Here is a 24,451-nt window from a genome sequence, read left to right as displayed (position 1 = left end):
ACTTGTCCTGTCTAAATTCCTTTTGTTGTCATTTAAGTAGGAAACATCTGTCTATTGTGATACTGCGCCCTCATAGAAAACAAGATCAAAAGACAGCTAAATAATAATATAGTTACAGCTCAAATTTGTCTTTTTATGCAGCTCACCTTGATCATTATTGAAAACCTCAAGCAAGCCAGAAGATTGCAGTGCTTAGTCAGTTTTTGTTTTGATGTTTGATTTCTCTAGGTGCTGATACTTTGAAGGCCAGTTTGAAGTCATTGCTGTAGCCCTTGTGGGAAGGGCAAATGTATAAATAAAAAAACCAGGTCACCCTCCACTGGGGTGGTGCAGACTTGTTGCAACTGAAGGTTGCATAAAGCATAAATAAGAGGTGCCCTTCTTGGGTCTTCTGAGTGGTTCTGGATTCCTTAAGGATGCAAAGCATTGAGTAAGTTTATCTTAGTTGATGTGCAAGGTCTGCAGCGCCTTTGCATGTGGGGAATGCTGATGTATCTCCACAGTTTATTGACTGAACCTTGAACTCAAACCCCAGCAGACTGGATTAGTCCAGTTTGGGCTGCTTTTCATTAGCTTAGGAAACCAAATTTCAGAGAAGATTAAGTAAATCAGGCAGGACATATTCTGAATCTACACATACTCAAGCAATTATTTTGGTGTATTGGTGTTGTATTTTAGACCTACTCATTTGCTCAGAAAAACTGGTGTGTTGTGTGTGGTTCACACAGTTGTCGTGGAAAGTGAGTTACTGATAGTGGAAGTTCTGAAGTAAAAAGTTTCTTTTCAGGGTAAAATAGGAATAAAGCAAACATATGGGATTCCTTGCCAGTTCTGCTCCAAAAAATGCTTCCAAATTATCTGTCTCGATGTATTATCTTTAATTTCTTTGAAGTGTGGCATGCTGGATTTGCAAGTAAGTGGAGATAAGTGTTGCTGAACTGGCCTATGGATAATTTTTGAGCATTTGCAATCCACTTGTTGAATGAGCATAATCTGTAAGTGATCCTCCTTATTGTGGCCTTACTCCAGTTTGGAAGAATGGGAAAACAAGAATTTCAGCTACAGTAGACTTAGTACAACACCACTAAAGTTGTTATTGCTCTGTGCCTGGTAGCAGATAAGTCACTTGCAAACAAAGCAGTCTGAAAAATCAGAACACGAGCATGTGAAGAATAACTTTTCACTGACGTTGAAATTTTCCAACTCAATTGACACGTCTTTAATCATATTTGGTACTTTGGCTGAGGTCATAAAATGGCAGCTTTGGGAAGAAATCTTGGCAAACTTAGATGGAGGGAGATGGTTGCTTGAGAAATCTAATAGCTATCAAAGAAAAGTTGATTCTTTGGGGCAGATTGAGTGTGTGTTAAGGGTTCAACTGTATTGCTCAAAGAATGCTTTTTGCCATGAACTTGTCTTGAACTGTATTTTTACATTCTACAATTCTTGAGGATATTTAGCTAGAATCCTGGCTTATTTGATTCTTGATTAGCAAAACAATACTTTTGCCTTCATTGAGTCAGCACATATTGCTGTCTATAGATAAAGAATTAATTAGATCAGGTGTTGTTTAATGAATTTAGATAATGTTAACACTGTTTCTGGGAACTAGAAGTTTTAACATGCTCCTGGCCAGTCTGAGAAAGCAGGTTTTGTTTACAGCAGTATATGAGACCACTGACCCCAGACATGTGAGACCAGCTGAGAAATGTTTCTGTGAAGACATACTAGTCTTAATCTACTCCCATTGGAACACTATACTCCTGTTGAGATTTTTTTTTCCAAAACATTACTTCATTTTTTAAAATAAGCTGGGACTTGACCTGTATAGAGTGTCTTCTAGTTAAAAATGATTCTTCAGTGGCAGTGAGATTTAAAGTTCTGGTAGCAAGGTTGTCTGCTCTGTCCTTACAGATAGTCCATGTGTTGTGACATTGATCATGGCTGGTATGGTGCAAGCCTTGAATCCAAGCTGAAATATGTCACGGAAATGCCCAATTTACAAAAAGCCGTCAGTGTCACTGGCTCCATAGGTCCTTTGCTGTGATTTTGAGGTATTTGAAATCATTTGCTGAAGCAATAGAAGGATACCCTCTGGTACAAAGTGGTGACTGTCTTGTCAGGATTTGCCTGACTTTCACAACTTGGGCATTGGCTTTTATTTTCTTTCCACAGTCTGTACATACTGAAGCTATTGTGCATTCCCCAAGAGCAAGGTCACAGCAGTTACACTTAGCACAGAAAGATGCTTCTGCTTTTGATTAACATCATCTGAACAGTTCAGAAATGCATTTTGAAAATACATTTCATAAAGTTAAACTAATGTTTTATTTCCCCAGTAAACTAATTCTTTATTTATTGTATAAAGCTTGAATGAGGATATGCTTTTTCCTTATGGCAGTCTGTATTTTTGTCATCAAATCTGTTTTACAAGTGTAGCTTTTTTTGTTAAGTAGGAACTCAAAACCATATAGTAATCCAGTCTGAATTTGCTTGTGATTTGTAACACTTATTTATGTCTTAATCTGTAATTACAAGCAAAATGCATGCTTGTAGTCCTTTCTTCTGTCTTTTTATTTAATTTTGGGTCTTCTGCAGATCTGTCCAGTCTTTGCTGTGAAGCTGATAGAGTTGTGGTGCAGCTTATCTGAGAAGGAAACTGGTTTTAAAGGTGTGCAGCCAAAGCTTCTTGTGCCTTGATCTTCAGGTGGAGTGCTAAGATGTTAGGAATGCTGGATATTTTGGTGCTTGTGGCTCTTGAGCAGTTTATTTGTCCTAGTATTTGATTTGAAGTGTCCTGAGAAATTGTGATTTCAAGAGAGCTGTCTGGACAGTGGTGGTCCTTCTGACTTAAAAGGCTTTCAGGGTTTAATTTCTTCTGGTTCAGAGAAGCCTCAGGACTTTTAAGTCACACAAGCTTCCTCCTTTGAATAGGACATTCCATTACAGTGAGCAAACAAGGTGTGGTTAGGTTGGAGGGAAAACACGAGTTCTTTCCTCCCCTGCCTGCCCCCCTTGCAGACCCCAAAAGGGGGTGAAGCTGAAATAACTCAAACTTGAGTAAATATTTAAACCTTTTCTTCTACATTCCTCATACTTCAGACATATCAAACAAGAACTTGTGGCTTTTTCAGGCCATTATCTTACCTGGATTGTGCTATTTAGTCCTATCCTTGTATAGAGTGTCCTATCCATGGTCTAAAGTTTAAAACTCTTTTTTTTTTCTGAACTGACCCATTTTTAGTAGCGTTGTGAGACACACAATTTAGTAACAATTGTGAGATACAAATTGTTCCCCCAGATTTGGTAGATGCTCTGCTATGACATGAGTGACTTACAGTCACAGAAATGACATCAGTTCTTTATCTGTATGGTAATGAATAATTGAGTTTCAGCTGCATTCTGCAAGTCTGTGCTGCAGCCACCTCTCTGCAGTCATTCTGCTTACTGTCCTTGAAAATGAGAAGTGAAAGAAAAAGCCAGATTGAGTTTGTTCTCTGATAAATTGGACACAATTGGGCAGGAAGTATCAAAGATAGTGTAAATACAGTCATGTGAAAGTGCAGTGGTGTCAGCTTCGTTTAATCTTTGGATTAAGATTCCAGTCTGCACTTAACTACTGGGTAATGTCTTGATGTCAAAATGGACAGCAGTGATGATTGATGTTCTCATAATTTGGAATTGTGACCAGCACTGTTTAACTTATAAGCCAATGGCATGGCCAGTGAGATGGAGTTTGCCAATGGCACCAAGCTGTGTGTTGTGTAGAGGGAAGGGATGGCAGAGGGACCTGGACAGGCTGAAGAGCTGGTCCTGTGCCAGCCTTGTGAAGTTCAACCAGGCCCAGTGCAAGGTGCTGCACTGGGATCATAACAATCCCAAGCACAAGTTCAGGCTGGGTAGAGGATGGATTGAGAGCAGCTCTGAGGAGAAGGACAGCTTGGGAAGATGGCTGGAGGGGAAGCTGGACATACCCTGGCCATGTGTGCTGGCACCTGGAAGTGCCCATGTGCTGGGCTGATCCCATGGCATGGGCAGCAGTGAAGGGGGAATTCTGCTCCTCTGTCCTGCTCTGGTGAGTCCCCACCTGCACAGCTCCCTCCAGCTCTGGGCTCCAACATCAGAAGGATGTGGAGCTGCTGGAATGAATCCACAGGAGGCCACAAAGGTGCTCCAGGCTGGAGCCCCTCTGCTCTGGAGGCAGCCTCAAGAACAGAAGGTTCCATGGAGACCTGAGAGCTTTTTGCAGTGCATAAAGGGGCTCCAAGAGAGCTACAGAGGTGTTTTAGGCATGGGCCTGGAGATATGGGACAAGGGAGGATGGCTTCCCACTGCCAGAGGGCAGGGTTAGATGGAATTTTGGGAATAATTTTTCCCTGTGAGGGTGGGGAGGCCCTGGCACAGGTTGCCCAGAGAAGCAGTGGCTGCCCCATCCCTGGAAATGTGCAGGGGCAGGAAGGACAGGGGTGGAGAAACCTGGTCCAGTGGGAGCTGTCCCTGCCCATGGTAGGAGGTTGGAACAAGATGGGTTTTCAGGTCCCTTCCAACACAAACCATTTTGTGATAATTAAGTGTTCCTAAAACATAAGTGTCCTAATGTAGCTTATAAAGCTGCAAATATTACTGGTCCTTAAAGTTTTGAATCACTTGGAAAGTTAAGGCTATGTAACATAATTCCAAACTAGATTTGGAATTTTACTTAGATTTGCCAAATGAGATGTAATATGATATTTAAATTGTGCCAGACTTTGTCCTGTGCAAGACAGTTGGATGTGATGTGTAAAAACCATTATTTTACTGACTTCTTCCCTTAAGAGCTTTCTGAAGTACAGATTAAACTTTGAGACTTTAATATAATTTGGGATATGGCAGAGGTCTGAACTGAAGAGAGAATAGAAGATCTAAAACATATGGTGTATTACCAAAGTAAAAGCAGGTGAAAGCAGTTAAAAATGAAGCAATTTCATAAGCTTTAAAAATAGTTTGTGTTAAAGGCAGGTGGTTATAGACAATAAAAGTGGGCCATCAGTATATTGGGACATACGTGATATTTCTGGATGCAGAATTCATAAATCACAGAACACAACAGTAAATTTATTTGGACTTGAATTCATAAGAGATGCTTGAGGTCTGAAATAAATGCATGGAATAAGGATTCTTTCAGCTTTTCCTAACATTTACCATCTGCCTGAGCCAGGAATCCTGTAGAGATTTACTTGAGTATTCATCAAGCACCAAAGTGACTATTTAAAACAGCTAAAGATGAGATAAATATATGAAATTAAATGAGATCTTGATGGCTGATGAGAACTTGTTGAGGGTCAGCTGGAAAAAGGACAGTGAAGAGTTTTTAGTGATTAGAGTAGAACACTTAGCACAATTTGAGTTGTAAGAATGGTCTAATGCTTAAAACACCACAAGTAGTCTAATCATTGTTGTAGCTTTGAAACAGGCCTCTGATTTTCCAGAGTAATTCTCTTTTTCTGTAGTCAGTTTTCTGGTTTTTAAATGTATCAGTATTAGTGAGCAGTTTTGATTGGAGACACTATATTGGCAAATTGTTGCCTATGCTCTTACCAAAGCCAGGGGTTTTAAAAGTCAGTAAGAGAAGGGTTGGAACCCTTTCTTTTGTTAAGAAGTCAATGAGGAAAAAAACCTCACCAGAATAGGTTATGGATATGAACTGCACGCATCACACCTCAAACTCTAAATATGAAAATGAAAAATCCTTGCCAAGAGGCTTTTTCTCTGTCTGTGTATGAAATTTCTTGGTTTTACTTTCAGCAGCGCATGAGCACAGTCTTTGTGACATCTTGAATCATGGAAAAGACTTGAATTAACAATGGAAGGTGACTTAACAACCTTCCTACCTCTAGGAAGGATGATGTTTTAGAGGAAACTGTTATGATAGCTGAGTGTACAGGGTGGTTTGAGCTTGCCTTAGAGGTGATACATGAGGCTTCTTTGTGCCTGTAGCTTTGTGATTGCAGGATGATCTCCTTGTATCTGGATGAACGGCAACACGGAGCAGTGGCTTGTGGCCTCATGGGCGGCTGCAGCCTCTGGATCAGATTCCTGAAGGGATCCTGTAGAATTACAGAGCTGACTTCTAGCAGAAATGCCTTTAGGCCCCTAGACAAGCCCAACTGGCAAAAGTGTTCATCTGAAATCATCTCTGCTGCTCCTGTACTGCCACCAGACCATGAATGTGTTTAGACATACTCAGGAATCCTCCTTCAACTGAAAATTGGAATTTGCCTTGGTTTGACACTGAGATTTCTGTTCAGCTGTTAGCATGTGCATGAGTCAGCTGGAGTGGAAATGCTGACAACCAGCCACCATTGGTTTTTCATATTGACTGGAAACACATATAGTGGGTTTATGTTTTTTAATAGAAAGACTTTTAAACCAGAGTAGATGATTTAGTATTCTGTCTGGTCTTTGTAACCTTAATGTGATTTACTGTAGTGAGATTATTATTATTATACTTTGCTTTTAAGTTTCTTAGAGTTACATGTGTTTCTTTTGTCTACAGAGTGTTCTACTTGATTAAATATCATGGTAGAATAAAGTCTAATTAGACTAAGCAGAGTTACAGCTCCCCAATAGTCTTGTTGATGGTGTAGTTGGGTACATTTAAACTTTATACCTATCAGAATGATATTTTTAAATGCAAATATTCAAACTAACTCTTTAAAAACTTAGCATTTGTGGAGTGTTGTGAGGTCCTTGAGCTCAAAACTTAATTCTGTTGTTGATGGTAATATGCTGGTTTTATATTTTAAGTGTGGATTACAGGTAGACTTTCAGCCCTGTTTTTTGTTTAAAAGTCTGACTTGATGTTGAACCATCAGGGTAACTCTAAGCCAAGCATGTAACCTCTGCCTGCTTTTTCTTTTTCACAATTCTATTGAGCCTTGACCTGCTCACACTTTCCTTACTCATTGCATATCAGCAGATCCTCTGTAGGTTTAAATATTTGAGTGTTAGGTGATTTTGATAGAAAAACAAGTTTTAAGCTGAAGAGTTCTTTATCCAGTAGCTGATGTCTGCTTAGGAAGTGTGGCAGGAATTAACAGGGAATGGATTGAAATAAAGCAGTGGATAATGACTTGCTGAAATTAAGATTGCAGGTAGAGAGGAGGGGCTTATTCTTGGGAACCCTCCAAGCAGGAGAGATGGGAGAGAGCTCAAGTGAGTGGGGATGAGAGAGGTAAGATTAGGGCATATGAATTGCCATCTCTGTTTTAAGCTCCACTAAAATAAAGTTATTCAGAGATTATTAAAAGTGTCTTTTATCTGCTTCTGCTGTTTTATGTTTATTTAGGTTTTTTTGGTCATCTGTGAGAAATGACAATCAAAACCACGTCTTCTGTGGGACTGGGAATGCTTGGGTCTTGAACACAATAGTGTTGCTTCACCAGGGGAGAGACTGTTCAGTCATGGTGGCATCACCATAGAAAAACACACGTTTTGTCCAAGTGATATGCCATGGAAGGAGCTGTGAGCTATGTGCCTAAAAATGCCCTGCAAGTGTTTTCTGGTTAATTGTAGATGTGCATTATGATGCATCTGGGTAACACTGGTCAGCTGACTTGTATCCCAGTGAGCCCTATAAAACAGATCATGACTCAGAAAACATTAGTAAAAACTTAGTGTTTGTCACAGTCCTATAGGATCAAATAAGCAAAACATGAGACTTCCAAAACAAATGTAAGCTTTTAAGATTAAGAATCTTCTTTATGTTACCTTAAACCTTCAAAGTACATATTGACCATCTGGTTCAAATCAGTCCAGTGTGCAGTTTGGATCACTCTGATCCAGAGTTCTCCACCTTCTGAATTCACAGTGGGGCTTGTTTAATTTCAGCATCTTTGGCACAATTCTCTTAGATCCTAAAGCCACCTATATGCATGCCTGCTGGCTGATTATTCCCTAGTCACTCCTAGTTGTTGTTGCTTTTCCCCAGTACAGGCTCCTCCTTTGCTGACATGTCTTGAAAGCAGTGGGAATACCAGATACAGAAACAGCTCCAAATGGAGTAAACCTGTTACAAGTTACTAAACATGGTGGATTTTTTCTTGCATCAGGTTAATCTTCTCTAAACCAGGAGCTTCTTTACAAATCACTGTTAAAACTACTCTTGCTACATTGCCAGTCTCTTTATATACAGAAACAGACCATCTTCTGTAAACTCAGGGTGTGTTAGCACTGTATTTTAATAAGTCTACATACCATTGAAATGTCATATTCCCTAGCTGTATGTAAATGACAGCATATTTTTACAAAGGCACATGTTGACCCTCACTGAGCAGAAGCTGTTTTGTTCCTAATTCCTGACTGTTCTCATGGCAGATGCATGGTTTCCTAGAGTGTGTAAGTACTACTCTGAGGAGGACCAGAGCTCAACTTCTGAGCTCTGATCTGGACTGAGAACAAATTTCCAACACTTGATAACTTCTCTCAGATAATCTTTTCTGTTGATTGTAGAAAGGGTACCTATAGCTTGTGTTTTTTGATTCTTTCCACTAAACATATCACACTTGTTCAAATTTTTTATCTCAGAATAAGTATCTGTTTTTGCTTTAATGGAGCTTAGTGATTCTTTTTCCCCAAATACATCAGCAAGAATGGAAAGAAGGAAGGTGCACTTTGGAGTAGAATAGGTAGGCGGATGCCATTTTGAATTTCACTATGCATTTTGTGATTATAAAAACACTAAAATAGTGTTTTACAAAAGTATTTAGTATAACTAAATCCTTACACAACAGAGTCAGGTTTTTGCAGCATGCCAAAGGGAGGGATTAAGCTTACTCCATTTTCTGTGGAGTGGGCAAGAAGAATTTCACACAGGGAGGCAGCAGTTCAAGTTGGATTCAATTATATTCACTGAAGCACTGTATAAAATGTTTGGGTTCCTTGAGTTTATTGCTTGTGATCAGGCATATTGGGCAAGCAAGATAAAACACAAAGAGAGAGGCACAAAACCTAGTGATATTTTTCTCTTGAGTCATTAATATGTATATGCAGAGACATCCACTGGCAGTTTCAAGAATTAAATTTAAGTGAATATGTTGTGAAAGCTGACCTGAGGATGTACGTGGTTTAAAGCCTTTCAAGATTAATTAGTGGAAGTTAGAGGATAGAAATCTGAATATTGGCAAAGAAGCAGGATCAATGTGATAAGCAGAAAAGCCTGATTTTCCCTTTCAAAAGAATCTGTGTGTGGGAGGTGTCAGTGAGCACCATACACCAGTTTTTACCCCCTTTCTATACTGCATGGATCAAAGAGCTCTGTGTCTAATAATAGAATGCATGGTTCCTGTTACCAGTGACATCATGAAATGCTGCTTTCTAGGGAACCGTGGTTTGTGTTGCTAATGGTGCTTTTATTAAAAAATGGGTCAGTTGTAGACTGTTAATTGTAAAGTTATTCTTTAAATCTAACTCTTGCTCTGTTTGGGTAGTGTAATTGGAGGTAGTGAAATGAATTTCTCTTGCTTTGTATTTTGCACGTAGAATAATGTGTTGCAGAATTTTTGTAGCATTTGGGAGTTTCATTTTCTTGCATGGGGAACTAGTTCAATTTATAGATCTATTAAGTGAGGTTAGCTAGATATATGGTATTCACAGAGATTTTAATGTTCCTCAGCTTAAAGAGACCTAGCAAATTTGAAAGTAGCAGAAAACCTGAAGCTGACAGTTTGATCTGCTGTGATTGTTAACCTTTAGCTTTAATGACACTGTATCATTCTTAAAATTACAAATGTACTCTACTGTGGGGCTGATGGATGATAAAATTCACTTTGCCTAATCACCTCTCCAGAATGTGTGTTGTTTCTAGTAGATATTGATCTCCTGTATTTGTTATCTTATACTTGAGAACCTTAGTTTCTGCTATAGGGTGGGGCTTATGTGGATACTTCATTCAGCATCTTGACAAGGAGCTGCACGAGATAGTTCATGAAAAGACAAAAACTTGATTCATGCTGTAGTTCCCATAAAAATAAATTTTAGTTTGTGCTAAGATTTCTGAATTGACCATGGTGACCTCATAACCTCTGGTGCTGAGGAGGAGTCAAAAGACAATCCTTAGAAGTGCAGTGTACAGCAATTACAGCTGTTTGAGAACTGCTTCACTTAAGCAGAGATTCTTTAAGCTGACATATAAAACGATATTCTTTAATGCAGAAACTGTCAAAGAGTTTCAATATTTAAGGGACTAATGTTTTAGTTCTCCTGTCTCATGCAGCAGTGCTATGCTATGTTCTTACAAGCTGTTTGATACATTTGGGTATATAAATATAAAAGCAAATTTGCATTTAAAATGGTGAGCAATATTTATTACATAGGAAAAATAAAGATCAGTAATAAAATGTTTGCAAGGGCTATAGGGATCTGTGATGCTGTTACTCAAGCCTTTGGTGCATGTGTGAAGTTTGTTGAAAGGAATCATTTCTGTTCTGTATGTTGTTCTGGTAAGTGAGCCTGCAAATTTCTTCTCTGTGTAAAGGGCTTTGTGCTCTGTCAATCACAGGATAATGATCAAAAGAGAACAACTTTTTAAAATATTCTTTCTGTTTGGAAATGAGCTAACCAAGTGTGACTGAGTGAATGCAGAAGGATAACATGGGATCTGGAATTGTGCTGTGTGCTTCTGAAATTACACTTTGGTTGGTGAGAGGGATGTTGCAGCCCTGGGAGAATCATAAAGTGTCTTTTAAAAACCTCAAATACTTTAAAAATGGAATTCTGTAGCTGAGTTTTGGCATCAGTTGTTAAATGCTGATTGACTGGAGTTGCAGGGGGTTCCTAAATACATCCTATGGAGAGGTTCCTGGGAGAAGTCAGCAAAGGAAGCTTTTTTAATTTTTACCTTCTCAGAAAAGGAATCTGTGGCTTCTTGAAATTTACACAAGCATCTGAATAATTTCACCTTAAATACTTCCCCCCCCCTTTTTTTTCCCATCAGATTTCCTTTATATGCAAAAGGAGGGGAGAAGCTTCAATTTGAATATGGAGTTTATCTTCTCAACAAAAATATAGCACAGGTTGGTACACTTGAGATTGCTTTTTATTATAATTTATATGTATTTTCTGCTTGGTTGTCAATATGACGTGAATGTGCATGTGCTGTCCTGTCATGCTGCTCTCTGTGGTAAAAAACTATGAACTAATAAAAATGTCCTTGAAAACATAATTTTCACTTATCTTCAGCTTTGTGTTTGAGATTTTCTTCTGTGGTGCTTAGAGAAGTACTTGCCAGATAATAATGAATCTTTTCCTTTTCAAATGGTACATTCTATGAGTCTATAGACTTCACACTGTTTTGAAAACTGTAAATATTCTCAGATTTTTTTATTCTGTCATACTTGAAGATCTATTCATGTAATTCTTGCTCATGTGTCTTTAATTTTGCTGTATTATTACTTCAACTGGTATTCTACCCTTATAAGAAAACACAATACATGTAAAATATGAAGTATTGCAAATGTGTGACTTTTATTTAAAAAGTTCTCTAGTCAACCTTACTTCCTTGTTTTTAATGTATTAAAAAAACCCAACATCTATTACTCTGAAAAATGGAAGAGACTTTGCATACTTGTATTTGAGATGGCAGCAATACCTGCAGCTAACACATTTGGTTTGGAATTCAGAGAATGTTCAGAAAGCTGGTCTTAAAGAGGCCTGGCTGTTTCAATTGTTATGTAGTCCTAGGACAGAGTCAGCTGCTTTTATGCTGCCTCTGGTGATGTTCTGTGAAGAAAAACCTGTGATATAAGTACTGCTTAGTTCCAGTGCTTGACTGTCTTGGCCACTAAACACAGCTAATTTCTGACATTGGGTCCAAAACTGGCTTGCCTTTGTTTATATATTATAATAATCTGATCCATTTAAGTCTCTTCCATTTTGCAAACTTTTATGCATTGAAAAACCAGTTTTCAACACTTCTCTTGTCTCAGATTCTCCATCTGAATACATATTTTTCTTGAAATGCAATGCCCAACGCTGGATACAGTGAGCAGCTGTTGCTTTCAAAACATTGAGTAGGATGAGAGAAATGCTTCCCAAGTCTTGTCCTTTTATTTCCAGTTCATTGGGTTCTAATAGATTTGTACTCTTAAAAGCCTAGCAGAGTAAATCTTATGATTCTGTGCAACCAACAACCCCAGGTATTTCCTGCACAGCAACACAACACTCCATGCTGAATTTGTGCAGGTTGTTAGGTTTGTTGCAGTGCTGGAGACAGGCACAGGACTGAACACACCGAGTTCCAGTGACAACACCCAATGTTTATTGATGGACACCCCCTTTCATAGGGGGCTCAAATTTCCCATACTTGAACACCTGAGTGGCTGAGGTCTCAACACCACCCAGCTCACTGGCCAGCTGATGTCTGCATTCAGGATTGAATGGGATTGGCTGGGCTCCCCTGTTTGAGTGCAAATCCAATGTTGTTTTCCTGAGGACTTGTTTACTTTTACTCCTTAATGAACTAGGCTGGTCAAGTTGGGGTCTGTTATGGCCAAATTTATCTGTGCAGCTTCAGACCAACTGCAGCTGTCACAGCAGGTGATTTGTTTAATTCACATTTTATATGCTGTACCTTGAATGTATTCTTAAAGAAGAACTTTCTTGTTCTTAATCATGTTTATGCTTTGGTGGCAAAAAAAAATTAAAAAAAAAAAAGCAAAAAAGCTAAGAACTCAGTCTCAGCTTTATGCTGGCTGTATCTGAGCCTATGCCCTATCCAGTTTACCTAATTAAAATATTGGATAGAACTGGGGTTCTGTTATTCCAGGTGGAGTCCCATTTTGCCAGCACCTCAGTTGTAGTCATGAGCCATTCTTTATTACACCCAAAGAGTACTTTCTCTGTATTCACTTATACTTCATCAATATACCATTTCCCCAGCATGCTTGTGAGCATATTATAGCAGAAAATGCCAAGAGATTTAAATTCCAAGAGAAATATGACATTTCTGTTTCTAATCTGTTTGAAATTACATTAGTCTTACAGTTTTATTCCTGAAAAATCTGACCTTTTTATGCTTAGTTTCTATTAGTCTTGTTTGTTTTTCCAGTTTTCTCTTCCATCATTTTTTGCCATTCCTTATCCCAAATTGAAGTAAAGCTTCTGAGTCTTTGTGTTGTTTGTTTTTTAAGCTTGGATTGCAGTTACCATTTTCCATACCCCATGCTTAGTGTATTTTGGACAATAACCTCTGAAATTACTTAAAGGCTAAAATATCTTAAGACAAAGTTAATCGAGTCCTACTAATCTTGGAAATTGGCTTAGCCAGGCTGTTAATGTATCTTAGACTACACCTCCTTGTTGGTGGTATTGGTAATGGCAGCCAGCTGTTCACACTTGACCTCCAGAGGGAAGATTAGTGAGAAAAAGGGATTAGTGTTTCCCTCAGATGCTTTGATAGATCTCTCTCTTCATTACTATCAAAACAATGCTTTCCTTAATCTCTGCTTGCTAGTTCATTCTGTAACTTGTGAGTGTGATGCTGCTTGCTTTGCCTTTCAGCCCTTCTTTGTCTTTACCTTATTCTGGAGTTTGCCGTTCAGTTATGTGCTGCAAGCAAGAAGCTCTGTCATTTTTTTCATTGAAATGATGAATTCTTCATTGAGGCCAGGGTGGTTGTGTTTCCTGTTTGTGTAGTTTGGGTTACTTGACACTTGTGCCTGTAGTATTTTTTTATAGAAACTGTCATCACTTCACTTGTTTTCCTCCTTATCTCCTTGACTTGTCACCTTTAAAATGTTACCACTCTTATACCTACTGAAACCTTTCATTCTGATTTTCTTGTCCTGTTTCTGAAGGACTCTGGGTGGTTGAACACATGATCACTCACCCATGTTGCTTTCCAATTCCTTGCAGTTGGTTTCTGAAATCAATGGCATATGTTCAAACTTATAAAAGTAAATGAAGGCTTTAAGTATGTATTGGTATAAAAAGAGTTTCCAGCTCTGCTTGAGGTCATGGGTGCTGGTGCAAGCCAGTCAGTGGCCAAACTTCAAAGTGGTTAGTAGAACACTAGTGATTCCCATGTAAATGCTTGAGATTGTATGCTGTTGGATATAAAAACATAATAAAAGTAAATTGGAGTTTCTGGGGGTGCTTCTACTACTTATTTAATCATGGAAGTGTTATAATGTCCACATAAACTGTTGTAGTCACCTTTGTTTTCATGTCCTTGGTCAAATATTGCTGCTTTATATAGTTCTGCCAAGGGGAAATTCCACTCTGAAAGCAGAGCAGGTAGGTAAAGTGCAGCAATGCATCATAAAACCTCTGTGCTCTGGGGCTGACTTGACCTAAAAACCCAAGATTGTCTGAGTTCTTGTATGTTTCTTGGGATGCTGGAACTGTTGAATTGACATAGCTTTTAGCAGACCTTATGGCTGCTTTCAGAGAAGTGTTCAGATATGCTTAGTTCTTGTGAATGTGTGAAAAATTAGGTTTGGACAGAGAATGAGCAGCTGCCTCTCTCTTATCTCCAGACCATCACCCAAAGGTGTTTACTTTGATTCAGAGAACCAGTCCTCTTTGTCAGGAACAAATGTAAATCAGTTGCTTGATTCCCTCTGTGCTCTGGGAAGAATAGTGGTGACTTCACTGGAGCATGAAAACAGGAGCCTGGGTCTCTGTTACCTCACTTGAATCATTCATGCAAGTTTTGAACACTGTTACAAACAAGAGCCCAGAAAAATTCAATCAACTTAAAGAAATATTTTGAAATTATTTGTATAAGCTCGCCTGATTTCACAGATTTTTTTTTTCCTTTTACAATTACCTAGAATCCTGGCAGCAAGGAGAAATGTGAGTGTGGCAGAAGTGAGATGAGATTGATATAAAATTACTGACATAAAAACTGTTCTAGAGATAAAGGGGTACTGTTTTGTAAAACAGCAGGATAATAACACTGGAAACCACATCTTGCACTCAGGAGAATTCAGCTGGAATTAGAAGCAGCCTAGTGCTGGCTTGGTAGAGTTTTTTTTGGAGAAACTTGCTTTGCTGTTACATTCCAAAGTTGAAACAATGTGTGTTAATTCTAAGAGTTCATAATAACTTCCATCTGTATGTGAGCACGAATTGTTTCAATACCCATATTTTCTGTTTGTAAAATTGCATCCCTGACAAAGTTCACAGAGGAGCCTTTTGAGTTGGATAACATTATCTAAGGCTGTAAATTTCCATTTAAGATTTCAGCTGTTTGACTCTCACTAGCATAGAAATGCAGGGGTTTTTTTTCAAAGATAAATTAGTCACTTGCGTCTAATAATACCTACAGAAAAAATCATTATAATTATCAAAGGTGAAGTACAATAGAGTTGCTAAAATGGGAGTGAATTGCACAGCTCTCCAAAGCATTAGACAGCTGAGAGCATTCAGCAAGTACTAGCCCCATAAACCCTGTAGCTCCTGAGTTAGGGATGTGTATGGAGTATCTGAGGAAGCTGAGGCTTTAGTAGGAGAAAGAAGTGAACTCTCATCCTGCTATTCACAGTGGAGTAATTGAGATTATACCATGAAAACCTCTTGTTATGGTGGATGAATATTAGGAAATCCCTGAAGTTTGGTGAAGTTTTTTGTGGGTGATAAGTGAACACAGAACAGTGTCCAAATAGCATCTCTCAGAGTTCTCTTTGTTCTGAACAGTGTGGGTGGCACCCAATTCTGCTGGGGCAGAGACCTTGTGGAACTGAGCTCTCACAAGTGCTTGGGCAGTGGTCTTGCTGCTCTAGGTTTTTTCATCTCAATAGTTTAAATAATTTTTTTAAACTTTGAAGTAGGGGTTATTGAGAATGTAGTGGCTTTGAGTTTTGAGTCTCAGGGCTGTAAAAAGAAAGCATCTTTATTGCTGCTTTACTGGCTGCTTTGCTGTCTCTCCCCTTTGTTCCCAGAGCCTTAATTGCTTCAGCCTGACTTCACTGTAGGTTCTTCATTACATATGATGAGTTGATCTTAATTTAGTGACCATCCTCCCTGAGGTGAGTCCCTAGTGAGCACACACATTGTTACTGTGAGAGAATAACTTGCCCAAAATTGTATATGCAGAAAGTTGAGGCCAGGTTGGATGGGGCTTGGAGCAGACTGGTCTAGTGGAAGGTGTCCCTGCTCATGGCAGGGGCTTGGAATGAGATGAGCTTAAAGGTCCCTTCGAACCCCAACAATTCTGTAATTCTATATTAAGTGATTTCTGTCCTGTATTGGTCATTATGTCTAATGCATGCATTTATGATGTGTAGTCATTGAGGAGAGCATGTCCATCTTGTTCATCAAAGTTCCAATTTCTTTAGGTATTCAAGAGGTTGTCTTTTGCATGATACTTGACAGGCATTATTTCTTGTCCAGTTACCAGACTACTTGTAGAGGACATAATTTCAGTAGAGCTGTCAAGCTGGTTTCTTTAGGTACCAGTGAGAAGGGAGTTTATTGCAGCTATTTTCTTGCATGGGGCAGTGAAGTTATTTACACTCTGTGTCAAATGATTTTCTGTTTCAGTCAACCACTGAAGGACATCAAATTAATTTGCCTCTTAATCTTCTGGATTTCTTATTCTAAGTCTTATCTCAGCTTTACCACATAAGCAGGGGGCTTATGTGTATGTTGTGAGACCTCTTTTCTTCTTTTGCTGTTACCTTGGTCACTATCTCCATCTGGCTTTATTGAACATGGCCTCAGGAGCAGTGGTGTTCTGTCCTTGTCTAAATAATTTGGCTCTTGAAAAGTAGACTTGTAAAACCAAGTGTCAAATAATTTGGATCATTTTACAACTCTTTGTTTTCCTACAGCCAACCCAAGGAGTGAATGTGTCTAATTTAACCTCAGTTCATAGAATCATACAACAGTTTGAGTTGGAAGGGAATTTGAAGACCATCTTGCTCTTGGGCAGGAAACCCTTCCCTAGACCAACACCCTCCTTACACCAGCCCTAGACCAGGTTGCTCCAAGCCCTGTCCAGGCTGGCCTTGAACACTTCCAGGGATGGGACAACCTGTGCCAGGGCCTTCTAGCATCTAATCTAAATCTGCCCTCTTCTAGTTTAAATATCTTCCCCTTTTTCTGTCCCTGTCTACCCATGTAAAAAGTTCATAGTTGTGTTTGTTAGCAGAGTCTCTGCATATGGTGTCAGACAAGCATCACCTTCCAGGCATCACTTCCAAGTTTAGTGAAACCTGTGGAACTTGTTACACTGAAAAAAAAAAAGATTATTTTTTCTCCTGTTCAGCCTGAATGCTGTGGTCAGGATTGTTTCACAAGGAAGGCTTCTTTCCTCATCCTCATTTGTTTTGTCAGACCAATACTGTGTTGTGTTAGACTGATACTCCTTTTCACTTTGGCGTCACTTGCTCAGCCCTGGCCAAAGAATAGTTCTGACAGTCATTAGCAACACATGAACTTTGCAATTTGATATGAAAAAAACCAGAATACTCTCTTGTCAGCTCCCCCAAGGTTCTTTTTTCTCACCAATAGAGTACAGATCCAGGTAAGTAACTGATGTCTGGCCCTCCTCTTGTGTGTCCATGGCCACCGTGTCCACATGGTGGCAGGTGGCGTTTACCTGCTTTGTGTAATCTGCTCGAGAAGCTGAGCAGCCAGTGCTGCTTTCCTGGGAATGCTGCTTTGTGGGTGAGTTGCTTGTCTAATGCACAAAGTAACATTCACAGAACCATAGAAGAAAACCAAAATTCTTGTTACATTGTAGGTGTAAAGTGCCATCTTCCTAATACCTGCATGAAATTAAAGTTTAATATTTATGTATTAGTATTATTATTACCATATGTAAGAGGCTGAAGTGAAACTCAGCTGTTAAACATGAAATGAGGCAAGAGGTTCAGTTTCTGGTTCTGTTAGACTATCAGACATGAGAGAAAATCAGCTCTATAACACAAACTAAAAGCTTTTCCATGGGAAGTTGAACAGCAGAAATGTTAGGCCTAGAATTTGTTTTGGCAATAAACACTAAGGAGCAGAAGTGTCTTTAAAGAATCCTGTGAGTAGTGGTGTACATGCAGTGGTTATGGCCTTTGAGTGCAGGATACTGTGACTTGCACTCTACATCTTTTATGAGGCCCCTAAACTAAGATCATAAAACACACAGTTCAGAAAGAATGCACTGTCTGAATCCAAGGCCAGTTCAGCTACATACGGAAAAGTGTTCTTGAAAGAACAAAGGCTTAAGCCAGAGCCTAGTCCTTGTCTTGTCAAGTGCCAGGCTTTCATTTCAATTTAAGAGGAAGAGACTGCACCTGAAACATCACAAAGTACCTTCTCCAGCTGTGTAGAGCCAAAAGCTCTTAGGAGAGGTTTCATTCCTGAAACTTTCCTAGAGTAACAGTGAGCTGATACTTAGCCAGATCATTTAGAATTGGGGAATTCAAAAAAATGTATTTTTTTTTGCAAACTTTTTGGAAAGGCTTTCTTTTTTCCTTTCCTATCACCCATGCCAAGAAAAAATAGGTTGAAATGAGGCTGGATTAGCTGTAACTGAAGTCCTGGCTTTCATTCAGCTGAAAACCTGCCTATCCTTGTCTGTAGGCAAATACCAATATGAACTTGCTCTATGAAGGAGCAGGTCTTGGATGTTCAACCCGTACAGATCCTGGCACCTGCAGCCTAAGCCCAGGCACTGCTGGAGGCTCCTGCAGCCGTGGTGGGATGACCAGTATGGTTGGGTGACTGGAGGGATGAAGCACTTCTCATATGTGACAGGCTGGGAGAGCTTGGGTTGTTCAGAGTGGAGAAGAGATGGCTTTAGGAAGACCTCAGAGCCCCTTCCAGTGCCTGAAGGGGCTCCAAGAGCTAAAGAGGGACTTTGGAGAAGAGCCTGGAGTTACAGGACAAGGGAGAATGGCTTCTCACTGCCAGAGGCGTGGTTAGATGGGATACTGGGCAGAAATTCTTGGCTGTGAGAGTGCTGAGGCCCTGGCAGAGGTCGCCCAGAGAAGCTGTGGCTGCCCCACCCCTGGAAGTGTTTGAGGCCAGGCTGGACAGGTCTTGGAGCAGTCTGGTCTAGTGGAAGGTATCTAGGTCCATAGTGGGGGAGGGTAGGACTGGATGAGCTTAAAAGTCCTTTCTAACCCAAGCTGTTATGGGTTTCTATGAATAGGAGAGGCATCACCAGCTGTGCTTAGAGTCAGTTCTCCAAAATTATTTTGTGGGACCAGCCTTGCAGGCATTTTCTCTGTATTACATAGCTTTTGTACTGTGTAGCTGTCATCATCTCTGTGCATTAGCTCTTCAGACTAAAAGAATTCCTAAAAAAAATGAGTATGTTTTTAAAATAGAACCAAAGTTAAGTATACAAAATGCAAATGGATTCCTGATATAGTTAATCTGACATAAACACATGTTGTCTGCCAGGTTCAGCTGCTTTGTAGTGTATAAAAGTTCCATGTTGCAAAATTGAAAGAGACAGGGAGGTGGGAAATCTGTTATCAAGCCCTGGCACAATGTATCGGTGTAGGAAAAAGCTGCAGTGTATAGTTTTTCTTAACAAGTTGGTGTGTGCACTGGAGGCAAAGCTGGACATTCAAATACAAAGTGTTCACATCTGTGGATTTCCAGGTCCTGCTTGGTAGGCCTGATTTTTCCTTCAGAGCCTTCTCTCTTTCTGCCATGTGGCCCATTTCTTAATGGGAAAAAGAAATTATGGTAAAATGCACCTAATTTCTTAAAACTTCACTTGTTTTAATGCATAAAAATTCTTCTTATCTCTTATTTGCAAGCAAGTGACATTCTGTGACTTGTGGGGTTCAGATTTTTTTGTCCTTGAGCCTCTGTTATTTTCACATTTCCCCCCACATCCTGTGTTCTTCTGTTGTATAGTTTAATATGTATGTTTTGTCCTCCTTGGTCAGGGTTGGTCTCATACTTCTGTGCATAAGATTTGGCACATCAGGGCACAAAACCTATTTTGAATACTTTTGGTATGTCAGCTCCTTAATCATCCATAAATGCCTTTCAGGTTTTTTATTAACTGGGGTTGAAGTTCAGAGCAAGTTGTTCTCCAACAAATGGAATAAAAGGCTCTGATATGTATGGGCTCATTCACTTTTTGGTCGGTCCATAATGTTTGGAAATCCAGAACTTTAAAGTGTTTTGTTTTTCAAGAGACTGGAAATACTGAAGGGGTTATTGCATTTCTCTTTGCTGGTCTTGTATGTAATTCATGGAGTTAATATTGTGTAATTAGGAACAACCAAGCTCTGCTTCAGTTTAACACATATAGATTGATGTTTTCAGGAACACCAGTGCTGAACTGTCCTCTCTGACCTCAGCTTTTAAGTTTGAAATGTCATCCATCATATGGGAAACCATTTCCTGTATTGGTGTACCTTACTGCCAAGTGGAGTTCACTGAATGCTGGTGTTACCCTGATAGGAAGCAAGGCTTTCATAGGTTAAACTGTTCATTCTGTACTCCTCAAATGAGAGGGCTTTCCATTTGATTTACAATCTATCTTTTTTTAGAAATCAGTCTCTTTTTTTCACTGACAGTAATGTAATAGATACCTGAAAAGCAGTTCAACTGAAATGCAAGATGTGGCTGGGAGCAGAGAACCCCAAATTCTTCTTCCATTTAAGCTCTGTGTCGTGGGCTGAATCACTTGCTCTTTGAGTAAAGCTTTCTTGAAGCAAAAGCCTTTTTACCTGAAAGAGCTGGGATCACAAACCTGGATGAATGAATGGCCAGAAACTCAATTTCACCTATTTTAAACAAGGACTTTCCCAACACAACATGAAAGAACAAATAGCTGAAAGATTTTACAACATCTAATGGAGCTCATTGTTTGCCCACTGAAATAATTCTGTGGGTTCCTTTCCTGTAACATCTTAAAGTAGAGAGTGGAGCTGGACTGATGTCATATGTGAAAATTACCTGGTTTTGGAGTGGATTTATTACAATGTGAAAGTCACAGAGAAGTGGAGGAGGAGTGTGTAGCTCTGTAACCCTAACCATACATTTTCTCTGGTTTGCATCCAGGACAGGGTGGTAGAGTTCTCTGTACATACCTGGGTATTCCCTGAGAATATTGCCCTTCTGGTGTCCATAGGTTCATATGTAGGTAAAAAGCAAACTTCAGGTATACAAATTACATTTGGGGAGCTAAACACACACAGAAAATTTAAGATGGAGGCACAGAATGTTACTTATCTTTCCCCTTTTGACTTTTGCATGTCTAACCTCTTGTTCTGTGCCTGATGTAATGATTTTTAATACAAAAGCTCAGCATGAAATAGGAAATAAGTGTACCCATTTCCTATAAACAGTGAACATCACTTTCCAGTGAACATCAATTAGTGATACTGAAGCCTTTTGAGAAGCTCTGACTTGAATCTGTAAAGGTTATGTGCTCTATAGTTTCATCTCATCAAGCTTTAAATACAGCAAGACTGCAGTAAACATGGTTTTAGTTATTTGAGTGCTTCACTGGGGAGTGGGGGAAACTTTTTGGAGGCCGGTAACTGCTCTATCTTCTAAATTGCCTTTTAAAATGTTCTTTTATGAAACAGTCATGGCATATGAGGTGTACCTTTATGGGCATGGGGGCCCATATATGTTGGTTTTTGTAACAAGCCCAATAACTGCTAAGTTTTACAGGAATACTTTACTTATATGAGTGGCTCCCAGCCTGTCTTTGACAATGGTTCCCCTTACTGGACACCAGGCTGAAACCATGAAGGTTAATGTTTGAGACCTCTCTGGAGGGGTGTTGTGTTCACTCTCAAGAAGAGTTTCATACACAGCAGTGAGAGACTCCTTGAGGAAAGGCAGCTTTTTGGCTTATCTAAATGTTCAGTTCTACAGTGTATTCTACATGTACTCAAACACATACTCCTATTTCCTTATTTTCTTGAGGTCTATCTCCAGTAAACACTATTGCTGTGAAACCAAAATCCAGTGTGAAATATTGCTGAAATTTTAAGAATAAGAAGAAAACTGCTTCATAAATGTTTGGCAGAATAGTAAAAGTTGCTGTGCATTTAGAATTGAGGCTGCTGCTGTCTTTGAATAAATATCAAACTTCGTGTTTTGGTGAATGCAAGAGGAAGAAGCGGCTTAATGTAATTCCAGGACAAATCAAAGAAAGTAAAAAGGCATTAGGTCTGTTATCAGATGAGAATATAGTTTCCCTGATCACTTCTGAACCATTCCTGTATGTAGATTTCATGCATGAATTTCCCCTGCCTTTCAGATGGAAATGAATTAAAATTCTCCAGGCTGAGAGGAGAGGGAAAGAGACAGGCTGTTCTTGGGGCAGGAAGAACCAGTGGTGAGAAAAAGTTTCCGTCTCAATTTGATGCAGTTTGTGAGAGCTGAATCAGCCAGAGCTCTCTGAGGACATTTTTTTCTTATGTAGAAATGAACATTTCTGGACTGTGCTAGTGACTGTCTTGGTCCAGGGACTGTGTAGCATCTCCAGTGTTAGTTACCACTGTTACAGGTCAGAGTGAGAGAGTGGGTGGCCCTCAGCATCACAAGGACATGGACCTCTTAGGGCAAGTCCTGTGGAGACCACAGAGATGCTCCAAGGGCTGGAGCCCCTTTGCTCTGGAGACAGCCAGGAGAGTTGGGGATTCAGCCTGGAGAAGAGAAGGCTCCAGGGGGACCTCAAAGCCCCTTCCAGTGCCTGAAGGGGCTCTAAGAGACCAGGGGAAGGACTGGAGTTACAGGACATGGAAGGATGTCTTCCCACTGCCAGAGGGCAGGTTTAGATGGGATATTGGGCAGAAATTCTTGGCTGTGAGAGTGGTGAGGCTTCTGAGGTTGTCCTCAGAAGCTGTGGCTGCCCCACCCCTGGAAGTGTTTGAGGCCAGGCTGGACAAGTCTTGGAGCAGCCTGGTCTGGTGGAAGGTATGTAGGCCCATGGTGGTGAGGTTAGGGCTGGATGAGCTTAAAAGTCCTTTCCAACCCAAACCATTCTAGGATTTTGTGATACCTGGAAATTATCTTATTGAAATCAGCATCTCCCTTGTAGATGTGAGACAAATCAGGTTACTTCAGACTAAGCATGCTTTTAAAATTACTGATTGTAATTATCCTTCAATGGTGTAGCATAAAATGCAATTATCTCCTCTTACTCCTTTGGTTGCTGCTTGTGTGCCTTATTTGCTATTGCTATATCAAAATTGTGGTGGGAGTCTTTTAAGATGGTTTTAGTGAAGGCTTTAGGCACGCTGGATTGGCTTGTGGAATTGGAAAGAGTATGCTCAATGGATTAATGAAGGACATGGGTCCTCAAGGATATGGATGTAACTTGCTTGCTTGTTAGTTTAATTCTCTTGAATGAGTAGCAAAGTAAACATCTACTTTTCAGGTGTAACTCTGGGAGATGGACACAGGCATATAAAGATAAGTCATATCTATTGAAATAGCTGTTATATTTGGGCACTTCTTGCTTGGATGAGGGCTGTCACTACTGTAGCAGTCCTCTATTTGCTCCTTCTGTAAGTAAGCAAGATTGAGAACTTCAAGACTTGTTATAATCACAGTGGTTATTTTTCTTTTTTCAGCTCCTACTTCCCCAAGAATCTTAAAAAAGTTTTAAAAACCCTTTTGTTATGTTTACTTCCAAACTGTAATTGATGCTTACTGATAGTCTTTTGAAGTATCAAAAATGAAAATGATTTTTAGGTGCTTAGTTTGGAGGTACATTATTTAAAGAGCTGTTGGTTACCACAAGATGTTTCAGTAATGTTGTAGCTTAAGGGTTTTTCAGTAAACCCACCTAGGCATTCAGAGCTAGAACAACTAGCCAGATTCAATAAAACAAAGGCAAGCAAAAAATTTTATAATTGCTCCCAAAAGATATAAACACACACAACTGTTTATATAGCAGCAGGCCTTATTTCAGTGATCCCCCATAGTTGTTTATATAGCAACAGGCATTGTAACAACACTTCCCGTTTTCTTTATTGCAGTGCTTAGTAATCTGAATCTCTGCCAGTGTTCTGTTCTACTCTGACAAAGTCGCCCAGGATCTTGTAAAACAATTAACTATGTCATTTTATTAAAACTTCTAAAACTTAATATTTCTGTTTGACATTCTTAATATTTCAGTGTTTGACATTCTCTGAAAACCTTGTGAAAATGCTTGGCTTGTGACCAGCTCTGCAAATTTGATTGAAACAATAGTTTTGCTTCTATTTTTCTCTGTAGGCTTTCACATTTGTGGAGCAGATGTTTTTTTGAAATTCTTGATGCTATCAAGAGGAACTCCTCATATAGCTGAAAATAATTCAAAATTGATTTTGACTGCCTTAATATTGCAAGATCTTTGCATAGTGTAATAGTGGGTTGAGTCCACCTGTTGTGTAGGTACAGGTATTGCTACAACATCAAGAACCAGTTGATTGCAATGGGGACTAAGGGAAGTCCAAAATACAGCGGATTTTGGCATAGACTTGAATATTATGCACAATATGTA

The 24,451-nt window shown here is 39.5% G+C and overlaps 1 protein-coding gene across 1 annotated transcript in view; it reads left to right on the top strand.

Annotated features, from left to right (window-relative positions):
* The window catches only part of UVRAG (UV radiation resistance associated), an 85,926-nt gene that overhangs the window by 46,752 nt on the left and 14,723 nt on the right, over positions 1-24,451 (top strand). The window contains exon 13 of the mRNA XM_064726291.1: positions 10,973-11,051. Within this exon, the coding sequence (XP_064582361.1) occupies positions 10,973-11,051 (79 nt within the window). The remainder of the gene's footprint in view (positions 1-10,972; positions 11,052-24,451) is intronic.

Source organism: Zonotrichia leucophrys, chromosome 1 (genome assembly GCF_028769735.1).
Source record: "Zonotrichia leucophrys gambelii isolate GWCS_2022_RI chromosome 1, RI_Zleu_2.0, whole genome shotgun sequence".
NCBI lineage: Eukaryota > Metazoa > Chordata > Aves > Passeriformes > Passerellidae > Zonotrichia > Zonotrichia leucophrys.
The sequence above is the reverse complement of the archived record's forward strand: the minus strand, read 5'-3'. Positions and strand labels throughout refer to the sequence as shown.